The sequence below is a fragment of the Polypterus senegalus genome, chromosome 10, assembly GCF_016835505.1.
Source record: "Polypterus senegalus isolate Bchr_013 chromosome 10, ASM1683550v1, whole genome shotgun sequence".
Lineage (NCBI taxonomy): Eukaryota > Metazoa > Chordata > Cladistia > Polypteriformes > Polypteridae > Polypterus > Polypterus senegalus.
The window spans coordinates 122,986,068-123,001,158 of record NC_053163.1 but is presented as its reverse complement, the minus strand read 5'-3'; the positions used below and the strand labels follow the sequence as shown (position 1 = coordinate 123,001,158).

General features: G+C 40.5%; 2 protein-coding genes across 2 annotated transcripts in view; one reads left to right on the top strand and one right to left on the bottom strand.

The window, feature by feature from the left end:
* Nucleotides 1-10,645, top strand: part of mpp1 (membrane protein, palmitoylated 1) — a 121,239-nt gene extending 110,594 nt beyond the window's left edge. Inside the window, exon 12 of the mRNA XM_039766513.1 lies at nt 9,907-10,645. Coding sequence (XP_039622447.1) covers nt 9,907-10,026 — 120 coding nt within the window. The 3' untranslated portion in view covers nt 10,027-10,645. The remainder of the gene's footprint in view (nt 1-9,906) is intronic.
* Nucleotides 1-15,091, bottom strand: part of LOC120537516 (G-protein coupled receptor 183-like) — a 37,428-nt gene that overhangs the window by 3,375 nt on the left and 18,962 nt on the right. The window lies entirely within an intron of this gene.

The following is a 15,091-nucleotide window of genomic DNA, read 5'->3' as shown; positions in this document are numbered from 1 at the left end:
TCTGCCCAACAGTCCACAAGTCCTTATTCCTTCCGGGTCAGGGTAAATAGTCCTTTTCTTCAACCCGGAAGTCCGTCGCTCTTCCTGTGACGAACCTCCGGGTTACAGGGCACGAAGAAGCCCTCGGTCCTCCCTGCGGCTCCCTCCTGTGGCCCCTACGGCATCCAGCAGGGCTTTGCATAAAAACTCCAATGTCCATGATGCCCTGCTGGTCTTCTGGGGACCTCCACGCTGCAAGGAGGGCTCCACCTGGCGGCTTGGGGGTATTGGCCGGGATAAATGGCCGGCCATCCATCACACACCTTATTACATTTTTTATAGTAGTACATCAGTTGCATTCACAACCAAATCCATACCGCCTTACTTTGTATTCACATGCTATGAGAGAAAGGCCGGATCTGTCATCCGGGTGCACACCCTGTGGCCCTGCTCACAAAATGGCCTTCACATATGCAAGAGAAAACAATTCCCACTAATAGGACAAATCCATGTTTTAATTGACAGTATGGGCACTTACAGAAACCCACTATCCAACACACATCCCTACCCCACTTTGATCCTCATGATTATAAGCCTACCCAATCACAGCTAAATTAAAAGCTTTTAAAAGAAAAATATGAGTCCTGGCTGGTTGATATGGGTGGGGCATGTTCAGAACATGTGTATATCTTAGGTCACTTTTATGGAATCACATATTTGATGTGTTATCATGCTGCAAAAAAGAAAAAGTCAATATGGTCGGGCATTGAAAATGAGAGCCCAGTGGTGCAGCAAAAATAAAAATAAAAACAGAGATAGAAGCAAAAGCCACTCTTTTCTTGAATAGTATGTGTGACATATACAGAAAAATAATCTCTATGTATAAATGCTAGAGGTTGTGTTAGTCGAGAACCACTGGGGTTAGAACCTTAGTCATGGTCTTAATCAAAAGCTTATGATGTGGTACGTGCTGGTGAAACACTTCTGCAATGTTATTGGGGTTTGTGTCATTCTTATAGAAAACTACATACTCATACAGATTGAGAAGGTGAAATGGCAGAGTGAAAAAGAAGAGCAGGGACATCTGCTGAGTGTGAAGTAAATTACAGAAGCTCATTGCTGGATAGGAAGAAGAAGAAGAATGACAGAATCCACTGCACACAACCTGTTGGTATTCATGAACTACCAAGTTTACTAGTTAATAAATAATAATGAACAAGTACTTTGAACAAGCTCTCAACGCTGTTGCCGAGACTAATGTGAGTGAGCTTATAAATGGTTAGGAGAGGGCTGATATCTCCACATCTAGCAGCTTTAGCATCATTGCACAGTCCAGTTCTTCTGAGTCCCTGACAAAGTTGTGAACGAGCATATATGGAAGACATCAAGGTCACTGCAGGAGATAAGATGCACCAAGTAATGCCAAACCCGAATGAAGGTCTTTTATTGTATGTGGACCCAAAACCACTCAGATACATATCACCTTTTTACCACAAAGAGGAGTAGTCCTTTTAAAAACGTGTAATATTGTTAAATGTTTGTTAACTGAAATATCAGAAGAAGATTGATTTCCCGCAGATGTGATGTTCCACTCATCAGTTCATTTGTTACAGCAAATGTAATACACAAAGAAACAGAAAAGGAAGGTAAAGTTATAAAACGGCCCAATGTAAATTTTAAGAATTTGTTCTAATTCAATCATTGTACCTGATTTATAGTTTACATTTGTGATGTTCATCATTTTTGAGTATACATGTATGCCTGGTGGTTGTGTCTAAGGTGGAGGAAGAGAGGTGAGGTCAGGAGGGAACTTTTTGAACTTCAGCACCTTGAGGGTCTTACTCTGGTCTTGCATGGGAGTTGTCAAAATTAGTATTTGTACCAATGCATCGCCCCACCTTTTCTGTATATGTAATTTTTTTTTCAGTTGCGGTTCAATCACATTTTTCCATGACAATAAAAGGAGAGAAGTACAGCGCACTTGTATCACGATACTTCAACTACAGTACAACATGGCACAAATGTTCTGGCTGAGCTGATTATTGTTTTATAATTTTAATAATGAATTACTACAAGTGACCAGGGTTATGCTATAATGTAGTGTTACTGATGGCTACCACTCAGAAGCATGCTCATGTGAAATTTCCCAATCAAAGCATTTTTCTTTAATTTCCATTACACATGACCACACCATAATTAGTCCTGTGGGGCCAGACATGTATTCTTGTAGGAGAATCATGAGAACAACCTGTTAAAAAGTGTGTAGTAAGCAGTAGTGCAGGATAGTCAAATATGATTTAAGGAGGTCCGGACAGAGAAAATTTCCTCATGAACAGGTCCGCAGCATCATCATGTTTAAGTTGCATTATAATTTAGTTATACAGGGTGGCCCACGAAAAAGTAGCCCGCCTTCCTGCCAGAGTGGCGCGCCGATTGACTACCCTCATCACGAAAGCTGTGTAGACGTAGTGCAAACGTGTGAGTACAAGCTGAGCGACATGTATTGACGCACAAGGAGGTCATTTTCAGCACTTTCTGTAAAGAGTGAGTAAAGATTTTTGCATTTCAAGTTCTTTCTTTCTTTATGGAAGGGCGCCTTTTTTTGCCAGGGAGGCGGGCTACTTTTTCGTGGGCCACCCTGTACATTACAATTCATTAATATATATGGAAGTAGCATTGCCATTGTATCAACATCTGCACTATGTGAAGTCAATGACTCAAATCAAATGAAGAAAGCTATAATTCAATGCCATTTCAACCATATTTATTTTCAGTGCAACTCTGGACTCTGGAGGACTTCATACAATAATAAATAATAAATAAAATAAATAAGAAAAAATAAATAACAAAAGTAAAAGCAAGGTAAATTTGACATTCAACTGAGAATTATAAATAATAAGTACTTTCATAATAATAATAATAACAAATTGTAACATTTCAACAAAAAAAAGACTTGGCCTCATATGAAAATAAAATGTATAAGAGTTTTTAATATGTGCACAACTGAACAGGCGTAACCAGTTTCACAGTAAATCTGAACATCTTTAAATAACTAAACGTATCTTCCCCTCTTTATTTCTCTCATATCCAACTGTCTACTTTCTCTTGTTCAGTGAGAGAAATTAGCTCTTGCTTGGTCTGCCAGGATTTGAAATCTGGGCTGGGATGGTGTCAGTGCCATCCTCATGCATGTGTGAAGATTATCATTACTGAATGGTTTTCTGTGATGTTCCAAAATCCACGCATCTCTGAGGGAACACTCGTTAGCGAGTTGTTGGCCAGTAAATGAATGTGTTAAAATCCTCGTTGACCGATAGTTAGTTGGCTTTAATATCGCTTGTTTTCTGTAGCCTAACTGGCGAATTTAGTTGGTAACTTTTCTCAAATGTAATTTTGTGCTTAGTTTCATAATGGTGTTTCACATTCCCGTTTTTAACCACTGCCACCGTCTCAGAGCAGATGAGACACAGCGGTTTCGAGCTTCCTACAGGAAGTATGAACATAAACACCTCGGTCCATTCCGGATTAAAAACTCGGTTTTTGATGTCAACCTTACACCGTTTAGCAAAAGCAATGGCACACTGACTCATAATATCGCCGCTTTTCCCTCTCTTGTCTTTGCACTCCTTTATATTTTTCTCTTCATGTCACTGCCACTGCCACAAGAGCGCCAGTTGTTTTCATTCAGAATGCAGGTTTTCCACGCCCAGTAAAGGCCCGCACTACTACTACTGATTGGCTGACATTCTTGCCTTCACTTTGACCAATCTCAGTCTTCATGCTTAAACCTAACCAACTCGAACCCACGAAGGCAACAAGTACTAGCCAATCAGAGACAAGTAGGAGGTCCCTTTCATTGAGTAGCGGTGTAGAAACACTGTCCGAGATGAGTCACCGGTAAAAATGTAATCTCCGCCAATGCTAAATAAAACTCAATGATATGTCTGTTCCGGGCATGGGTCTGGACAGAACTTCAATCTAAAACGCCAGCCTCCAATTTCTCCAGTCCATGTTTTTTAACGTGCTGCAGGGGTTTCAGAGAGAAAGAGAAAAAGATACTGAACAAAAGACTTGATGCTGACAGTAAACAGAAAGCTAAAATTTCTGTTATTCATATAGGTGTTCATTAGCACAAGGTAACTGAAGCTTACTAATTAATTTGCACATTTTAATAAGTGTTGCAGACACTCACGTAGACCACTAAAGCCACTGGGCCTCACATGTTGGAGAAGTGCCCCTGTCTGCTATGATATCTTTCTGTCATTTAAACTATTGCATCACTTTGTGACATAAAAATAGCAAATAGAGTGTAGATAAGCATTGTGGTCTATGGAATACAACGTGTTAAAGAGCTGCAGCTATTTTGTCATGGCATGTTTGCATTTCTCATTAGACAGTGATGTTAAATTTCTTTAGTTATTCATTTAGACGTGCAATCAGAAGGTGGATGTCCTGCAGCCTCATCTGTGTATCAACTGGTGTCATTAGGCAGATTTGTTGATTCGGGTGAGTACTGAAATCTGCCTCTCCTGTGGCTTTTCGTTATCAGGTCTCTTAACAACAGTCGTTCTGACAGAGTGTGACACACCATTTACTTGAAATGCATTTTGTTTTCCAGTTCATATTTTCATGAATATAGCTGCCAGTTCTTTCAAGCTTACACTGGAACGCCGAACAACAGAGAGCACACACAGCCCCTGTGACAACATATCGTTCAAAGTTACCATTCGTCTATTGATAATGTCGAGTGCCCACGTATAATATAATGCTGCAGAAAGGTTTTTCCTTTGCATTAGATTATGTTAATTTTTAAAACAGGTTATGTTTATTTTTAAGCTGTGCAATGTGTTCTCTGCACACGCAACACACATTTACATGTCTAATAGATTATTTTTAGGAGACTTTTCAACGGTTCATCATAAACAAAAGCTTACGGTCTGACGGACCAGGTTAAGGAGAGCACCTCTGATCTTTGCAGTTCTAAATCACCGCCCCTATATTGAGTGCAGCCTTCACAAGGTGTTGGATTGGTTTAGAAATGTGCCACTCAATCAGCAGTTCAATTGGTCCCACACTTTATAAAACAAAATCCACTCAAAGATGTCTCCAGATGTAACTTCTTGAAACATCTTTCTATTCTTGTGTTCTTGTGTTTAGTGGTGATGCCAGGAAACAGCGGTGAGCTGAGGAAAGAGCAACCTAACTGGCCTGCACAAACAGACATACTGAACTGAACAGAGCTAGTTTGCACATACAACGAAGGCAGAGCTTAGGGAACACCATTTAAGAACCTTATTATTGCCTAATTTGGACAAAGAAAACATACCAATGGTGCGAAAATCATACAACGCTTGATCTTCTAGTCTTTCTTACCGCAAATGCGAAGAATAAATCTTGATAGTTTCATTATCGAGGCAATGTCCTTCCCAACAGACAGGATAGCAAGCCTGCAAAGAATATCTTGAGACACGGCTGGTATTTTGTTTATCAGTTTAACTTTTGATAAACTTTATTCTCTTGAAGCTGCTGCAAAAAGAATTATTAGTAAAATTGTGGACGCCATTTCAGTGTTTGGAAAATGTTTCTTTGGGAGATCTCAAAAGCCGAAAAATTTTGAACTGCCATCGCTGTTCCAGCTGCAGTTACAGTGGATTCAGAAAGTATTCGGACCCTTTCACTTTCTGCACCATTTACTGTGCTGTAGATTAAATGTTAAGACTTTTGATTATGGGATATTGAGTGTAGATTGATGGGCATAAATTGAAAAATTATCAAATAAAAAATAATAAATATTTAATGTGTCTGGGCTGTAAAGAGAAGCTGAGCAAAATAACTACGTGCGTTTTTGGGATGGCAGTGAACAGAAGTTTATTCCAGAATCAAATATATTGGTAGAAGATTTCTGTCAATAAACCTGAAAAATGAACTCTCAGAGTAAACAAGCAGTTTTTAGTAATAGACAAAACAAAGACAATGAAAATACAGTGTTTGAGTCAATTGTTGATGTTTTTGATTTTAAAAAAATCCTTAAAATATTTAAATGTAGACAAAAGCAAAGTAAATACATCTAATATTTAATTGGTACAGTGGATTTTTATTAGGAATTTATTGGGGCCAAGTTTGTATTCAATGGAGTTTTTGTGCAAAATTAATTGTGTGTTTTTTTAATGTGGCTGGTTTATTATTTTGGTGACCTCATCCTACCATCATAAACAAAAGTTTAATATCTGTCGGATCAGGTTAAGGAGAGCCCCTCTGATCTTTGCAGATCCAAATCACCTCCCCTACTTTGAGCGCTGCCTTGAAGAGGTATTGGATTGGTTTAGAAATGTGTCACTCAATCAGCAGTTCAATTGATCCTACCCAGTTTTAAATACAATTCACTCATAGTTGTCTCCAGATGTATATATTATAGTAAAGCCAAGTAAATTTACCTAATACTAGGGGGCTTTGCCCCCTGCTCACTTTGCTTGCCAGCCCCCTGGCCTGCACTACACGCCAGCCACTTTGCGGTTCACCCGCTCACATATGTGGATTTCACTTTCATCAAACAACAAATCTTTTAATTTTCACAGATAGACCTCATCATTGGGAAGAAACACTACTTTTCCCTGTTGGCAACACAAATTAGATGATCTACAAGTCTCCGGCTTAAAGTTTAAAGGCAAACAATATCTACATACTTCTGTCATATCACTTATGTCCATACATTCGTTCTCTTTTCGCTGTTCAATTATTTCACCGAGTAATAATTTCCATTTGTTAGCGCTAATGTGATCTTTACTATCAGTTTTTTGAGACTTTTGAATTTTAGTACAGTAATCCATCGCTACTTTGCGGTTCACTTTTCGCGGATTCACGACTTCGCAGGTTTTTAAATATAGTAGTATTTCCTAGTCTAAGAACAACAAAACAAGTTCGGTGACTAAGTGCGTTGTAACACGGGCTGTGATTGGTACCTGGGAGGGAGACAACAAATCACAGCTTTCCGCTTTCTAATCGGGCCCGTGATTGGTGCTTTGACTGATGCCCAGATCCCACAGACTGGCTAAGGATCTGCAAGAGCGGTCACAGGAATTGGACGACGATATGGTTCGATCGTTCCAATTTTGCAACAAGGTCGACAACATCATGACTGCCTACAAGCTGCTCTTCGACCGGAAAAAGAAGCAGCGGCAGCAACTACCGAGCACAATGTTTTTTGCAGCCTCGCAAAAAAGAGCCAGTTCCTACTACTACTACGGATACACCTTCGGAAACCGTGGAAGAGGTGCCCCAGGAAATGGCACCGCCGTCTGAAGAGACGTAAAATACAGTCATCGGCTGCGCAGTAAAAGTCATCATCACCTTCATCGTCATCATTTTTACTGCACAGCATATTCATCACCATCACCACGTCATATATAGCTACGTGTACTTTGCTATACAGTAACTGTAAACTTATCTACCGATTTCATATTGCTTAACAGTTGTCCCTGTTATTAATAGAGTAAAGGGTGGGTTGTAAACAGTACAGGTAGGGTCTAAAAACGTCCAAATACATGTTAAATAATTAAATAAATATGGTGTCCCTACTCGCGGAAATTTAGTTATTGTGGCCGGCCTTGGAACCTATCTCCCGCGATAAACGAGGGGTTACTGTACTTTCATAATCTCTAATCTACTCTGCATGTGTATCGCGCCAACATTTTTGAACTACTTTAAGATGTTTTACTTTGTCTTCTACTCTTTGTCTTTTATTTCTGACCTCGCTTGGAGCTGAGAGAGCAGGAACTGTGTCTGACAATAGCATTCACATGAATGAGAAGTGATTGGACCGTGGGCGTGGTTTTAAATGTTTGAGAGGAGGGAGGGACTTGTCAAAATCTCGTCATAAAGTTTCGTCTCACAGGACCTGAAATTATCTCTCGCGGGAGTTAAAATTATCTCTGAGAAACTATCGTCAAAGGATTTCCTTTTATAATAGAGAGACTTACATGTAATTTGTACAGTGGATTTGTATTAGGAATTTATTGGGACCAGGTTTGTGCTCAATGGAGTTTTATGTGCAAAATTAATTGTTATTTTTGTGGTTGGCTTATTATTTTGGTGACACCATCCTGCCATCATTTTGTGGCTTTGTTTTTGTGTGAACACCAGCATTTCGCTTGGCTCTTTTAATTGGTGCCACCATTTTTGTCTGCCTGGTTACTATGATGCTGCATTGGTTGCTAGGCTTGTGATCCACATGCCATGTGACCTATAAAAGATGGTGTCTGAACTGGAAAAAAATGGAAGACTTGACAAAACAAAACTAACTAACTCATCATTGTAGAAGCTATTCTTTTGAAATTAGCTTTGGTCTAGTTTGTGATTTTTGGATTACTGTTTTGACAAATCGTTTCAAGTAGTACCAGTATACAGATTACAATGAAACTCTTAACTTGCATGTCTGACTAACATGTGACATGTAACCACTCATGAGTGACATGATGAGCAAGAATGTATTAAAATATATGCTGCATGTCATGAAAGGTTAGTGGTGGCCCAACCATAAATACGTTGTTTCCCAGCCTACTAGAAACCATACTGCTGACGGATGGCCTTTTCAAAAAACGAAGAGAGAGCGAGAGAGAGAGCAAGGCCACTAGAGGGCACACTTGTCCTAGAACAAGATACATTGGGCAGTGCAGACTCTCTTAGGAATGGGGTGGTCATGAAGGACTTATCAAAAGATGAACCACCACAGACTGAATTCAAAACCTTAACTGCGCAAACATCAATGGGCCTCTGTTAAATAAACATGTATTGCTTAATATACAAGATGTAATATTGCATTTCAGATGAAAATTTTTTGTCAGATTATAAAGCTGAACAATTCACACACTTTGATGCAGTAGTGTTTCAGAATTACAGTCGCTATGTCTGACTGTGGTCTCATTTCATGCTGCTCACATTCTAATGAATAAAAATCATAATAAATTCAATTAGCATGTCATCGCAAGTATGGCACTATGAACATACTGGAACAGTAAAAGGTGCTGAGTCAGTGGTCATTTCCTAAATCATACCAGTAACAGACTCACATTCTGAATGTTCTGTAAAGCACCATCTCAGACTGCAATGGCACTTGTGAGTCAAAAATCATGGCTAAGAAAAGCAACAAATAAAGAGTCACAATCAAATCACAAGTGACAAGAGTGCTCCCGCTTTATTGTGAGGCTAAGTTGATGCAGGCAGTTTGTGAAAAAAAAATTGAGAATTCTACATTTTACTTGTTTATTATTATACAATACATTTTCTATTCAATATTTTGTTGCCTGTGTTTATACCTTGTGGCAGACCACCAGGGACCTTGCCCCACTGGGACGATTGGGGAAGGGAAGGACCGGGAGAGGGGCAATATCTTCCCTGGGGTGCAAGAGGGTAGCACCCCGGGATGTCATCAGGGCCACAGATACGGAGCTGGGAAGCTCAACCCTGTGGGTGTCCATGGCCCCCGCCAGGGGGTGCCAGGCCAGCTCCAGAGCCTTAGCATCTAGCACCTCTGCCGGATGTTAATTAGGAAACACCTGGAACACTTCTGGGTGCAGTATAAAGGAGGCTGCCTCACTCCACTTGGGGAGCCGGAGTCAGGAGGCAGAGGACGGAGCTTGCGACGGGAGGAGTGAGATGGCAGAAGAGAAAGAAAAAAGTCAAAGAAAGGAGAGTGAATATTGTTGTTGGTTTGGGCACTGTTTGGTGTTGTGTGCAAGAAAAGAAAATTAAAGTGTGTGCTTTAAGGACATTGTGAATCGGTGTCTGTCTGGGTCGAGGCTGATCTTTATACAACCTACTGCCATACACGCGTGCCTGGGAGACAGTTTCAGGGCTTGTCAACTTGTAATTCCACCCCGAGCCAAGGGTTGGTGCTGTTTTCTAATGCTTCATTTCTCCTTCACTCTGCAGATCCAGAAACCAACAGCTTGCTGGCAATTGACATCACTTCAGGTTCTGGGGCTCCTGGACTACCTACTTCTGCCTCAACAACTTAATAACCGTCACCATCAACATCTTCCTCCAGTTTAATGATAGACTCACATCTGCAAAGATGTTACTCTAACCACACGTTACCTCATGTTGGTTGTTCTTTTGCTTTACAATGTAGTAGGACAACGGGCACCCCAGCCGGGAGGGAGGATGGTTTATTACCCAGATAGGAGGCCAGAGTCGAGCAACAGATGGAGCGGCCGGTGGGATGGGAAAATAACTTTGTGTTTATCCAACATGATATAATGGACAGACTGAGAAAAGCTGAGGATATGGAGTGTTTTCATTCCCCATACGCCAGGTGGCAGTGGTCCTCATATGGGAATCCAGTCGGGACACCCTCAGGGGTGCTTGGGAGATGGAGCCAGGAAAGGCAGTCCTGTCGGGGTCCCTTGGGATTAAGAGAGGGCACTGACAGGGGAGGACCTCCCGACTTTCTCAATGGCCTGGAGGTGCTTCCAGGAAGATACAGCATGACACTGGAAATATTCCTGGGTCCAGCTTAAAGAGGGGCTCACTGCCACACACTCAGCGGATAAGAGAAGAAGGAAGGATTAATGATTCATTGTTCATTTATTGTATAACTGTGGTACATTGCTGAAAGAGGTCTGTAAAAGGTGCTTGCTATAAATAAATACCTGTTATTTTATTCATATAACCTCTGGTGTTATGCTGTGTCTTAGGTTTGGGGCTCTCTGGCAACCCCTGCTAGACACAAGGGTTTGTCTGAGGGTGCCCCAAATCTTTATCTGTGCTCTTTGTTTTTTTCTACTCTACAGTATATATATACTTTATATATACACACCATACTATTTTCTAAGCCTGCTTAATCCTGAGCAGGGTCGTTGTGTGGCGCCATCTTATATATAAGCGTCTACACATGGAAATGTGTGTATCTGTCTGTCCGCCCTGGAAGTAAGAGGTGGAGTCGGGGTAAGGGCTGCACCTCTGAAGAAACTGAAACTCACTTAGCCGCTATTACACAAGCGATGTGAGCATGTTGGCAAAACGAAACCTCCTAGGAGAGAGATGCCCAGAGTAGTTCCTTTCAATTACCTGACATCTCTACATTTCAATTTTTTTCTGATAATTTCAATAGTTTGTAGCTATTAAATAGAACAGGCTTACACAGCTAGTATATATATAAAATGTAAACTGATCCACTCATTAACAAAAAGACTATTCTCTTTTAGCTAAAAAGCTGAAATTTGGAATCTGGGGTATCTACTAAGGAAGAACATTTCAATATATCAATATACCACAGCGCTGACAGCAATCTCACAGAGGGTAGAATGGGTGAGTGCCAGCTCATGCAAATGTGGGCCGTCAGCAGAATAAAAGTATAAGGAGTAAAGTTCAGTAAATCTCAGAGAAACTCTGTTTAGCAAGGGCTTGCCAGGCATAACTGATCAAGTAAGAAAGGTGCTTAACATATACAGTATAACTCTTCTCACCTTCATCTTATCTGTCACCTTAAGCAAATGCTGAAGTGGGGACTACAATTCCCATCAGCCAGTGCACCGCCCCAGATGATTTCATCACAAAGTTTAAATAAGAACATTGATAAAAACATCATGTCATCAAAGGCAGTAACTGCTCTGCTTGTTTTTTTCCTCAACCACTTTTTGGGTAAATATTTTAGTGTCTTGCTGAATTACAGTACGCATCTTAGAGCAGTGTTTCTCAACCTTTGTGGCCTTTGAATACCATTTTAGATTTTTAAATTCCCTGATGGCCAACAGACAGCATTTGAAGAGGAAGGTGTTTTCCCCCCGTCATGAATTTAGTGTGATTAAAAGAACTGGGGCAGAAAGGGGCAGAGATGGGGACAAGTCGCATATGATCAAGTCCAAGCAAGTTTCAAGTGTTAACCATCAAGTCTCGAGTCAAGTCTCAAGTCACGTAACCGATTCGAACGATGAAATTATTCTTGTCTGTATGACCAAAAAGTTTTGAACGAGTTATTGAAGGAGAAGTGATTGCACCGTCGCTTTCATCTTAGATTTTCATGCAGTATAACGTTACACGAGCTGCCATTCAACTAACCACACGCAGTCAGTCCATACAAACACTTGAAAATGCGCACATTTAATATAGACATTATAGTTTACATGTAATATCGAGAAGCCCTTTCATTTCAAGTTGCACTCAACATTAAAATGTGGCTACGCCACTGGTAACGTTATAGCGTTTTATTTATGAGATGATTATCACATTTCTGATAAAAAAAACATGCAACCAAGGCTAAATTATGACAAACAGAAAAGATTAATTTAATTAATTAGTAATCGTTTTATTAAGTTGACTATAAAGAATTCAACTTTCTTACCTTTCCTTGTGGTTTTTGAAGTGCCGGATGAAATTTGATGTTGTGGTTGTCGTGTCTGATACTCTCGCGTTGCATTCTCTGCATCTGGCAAATCTTTTTTTGTTAGTACGGTCTAGTTCAAAGTCCTTATAGCCAAACGTGACTATATGAGGAGCTCGACTATTGTCTGCCATGTTTGGCGCGGTTTGAGTTGTGCAGCGTTCTTCTTCTTCTTCTTCTTCTTGGTAACGTTAAGAGTTGTGCAGCATTAAGGGCGCAGGCGCCAATTATGGTGCTGCTAAGTCATAATTATTTTATTAAATTATTTTATTTTATTAAATGAATTATATTTAATTATATTTAAAAGTTCAAGTCATTGTCGAGTCTTCCACTTTAAGTCAAGTCATGTCTCAAGTCACTCTCAAGTCAAGTCATTTTCTTACTTCAATCAAGCAAGTCTCAAGTCCTGAAAATTGTGACTCGAGTCTGACTCGAGTCAAGTCATGTGACTCGAGTCCCCCATCTCTGGAAAGGGGTCCCCTTGATGAACCAAGTGGAGTTAGAAATACAGAAAAATATCATGCAGCATTGTTGATCACTTGAGCAAACTGGGAGTGTATTCTGATTACATTAGTGCATAGCCTTGCATTTGGAAAAAGCCAGCACTGCTGTCCACCTGTATATCGTCATAAGTCTGCAATACCAATCAAGAATCAGCATTAAGCACTTTCTTGAATTTAAAAAAAGGAGAAAATAATAATATAAGTGGAATTCCAAATAAACAGGGCTGGCTATGTTCTATTTGTGTTTGATTTAATTAGGGGGCAATTACTTTTTCACACACTGCTGGTTGGAGTTGAATGTTTTGCTTTCATTAGATACCGTATATTACATTAGTTAGATGTTGCGAAAGGAAGCCTACATGGTGCTACTGAGACTTTTATCATTATTAACAACATGCTGCATGTTAATACGCACATACATTAATTTCACTCTATATATGTTACAATAAGATCCTATAAACCCATAAATGTTGCTTATTAGTCAAGTTACAGCATATTTATATCTGTACCAATCATACAATGTATGACGACAGATTGTTTTTTCCTTCTTCACAAATGGAGAGCTTTATCTCACATCTGATCCCACCACAGCAGGAAGCCTGGTAAGCAGCACATGCTAGAGTCCCTCAGCACAATGGTGGGCTGAACAAGCACAAGAAGTGAAGAGCAGTTCTAGAGCCTCCAACACTGGTGGATGAAGCACATTGCGACGGTGCTGATCCCCTCCAGTCTCCCTCTTCACATATGGGAATCTGTAGAACCAACACCGTCGATAGGTATGCCCGAGCTGAGCTGACAAATGAGGACAATTCTCTCATGGAGCAAGGGGATGGCGGAAAAAGTGCTCAGGTGCTTTTATTAAAAAAAACAGTCAAAAACAATAGTGTTCAATGTGCAGTGTTCTAAAAACAGTACATTAATAAATTCATAAAACCAGGTGATAAAAATCCATAATAAATAAATCCATTAAAATCAGAGGTTAAAATGCAGTCTAACTCCACATGATCTCAGCCCACCTCCTTCTACATCTTCCCAGTTCACCCATTACTTGTGTAGCGAGTGGAGACTCAGCAGCCACGAACTCCTTTCTGATGACCCCCGTCTTGGCTGCCTCCAAAATGCGCAGCCAGACCATCCAGGGTCAGCTCTCCTCCAATCTTCATTCATGCTCACTCAGTCACTCCTCAAATGTCTGAGGAGGTCAACTACCTTGCTTGCCCGACTCCACCTGAATATTCAGTGGGTGGAACTAGCCCCTAGAGCGCCACAGCCAACGTTACTTTGCTGGGCCCTAGCTCCTACTGCCGCCATCGTCGCCGCCGCCTCCTCCTCATCCTCCTCCTCCTCCTCCTCTTCCTCTTCCACTACCTCTTCCTCTTCTTCTTCTTCTTCCTCCCTCCCCCTGTGCCAGCCCATACTTATACAGCTCTGTAGGCGCAGTGCCTTAATCACATGCCAATGATGAGGTAATTGAGAACAATCGCATCCGCACATGCAGGTGCGACTTGCCCCAATTACCTCATTAACTCCCCGAAGTTGTGCAATCACGCCCAAGGAGACTGTCACGGCTATCTGGATTTAAAACTGGCCATATTTTTGAAGCTTCAGACCTACTATAGTATACTGTATATATACCACACCTATTTGAAGAGGCTCCCTTTCAGGAGATATGGCTTTTACTCATCTTTCCCAGACTCTCTTCTTTCGATTATCCGATCATAGTGCTGCAAAATGGATGCACTTCAATGACTCATAAGCTTTAGGACTGCTTATTCTTTCTCTGCTCTGTTCATATGATTAAGTCTTGATGTTGCTGTCATCTTTGGTGTATCTTCATGCATTTATTATGAATTTTTGTAAAAAGTAAAGAGGAATGAGTGTGGTTCTGTTTTAGCCATTCATGGTGCATCAGGATCACAGTATTAGAAAGAATGTACTCAGTAATGGGAAATTTCTGAAGATTACTTGCAAACCATTTTATCGGCCAGGGGGCTTTCATGTGCTATTCTGATTGGTGTTTATGTTCTTCCACAAGCAAATTCTTTGGTCACATTGCAGTATTTATCAAACGTCTCAGAGTAAGAAATTAGTTCCAACCAACTGAAAAATCTCAGTGACACAAATTTGGACCTAGTCTTATTAGTTGAAGTAAAAGCATTTTTTCAGTTTTCCTCATTTAGGAAATTACTTCTAACTTCACCAGGATATAAAATAACTTGTGAGCCATCCTAAC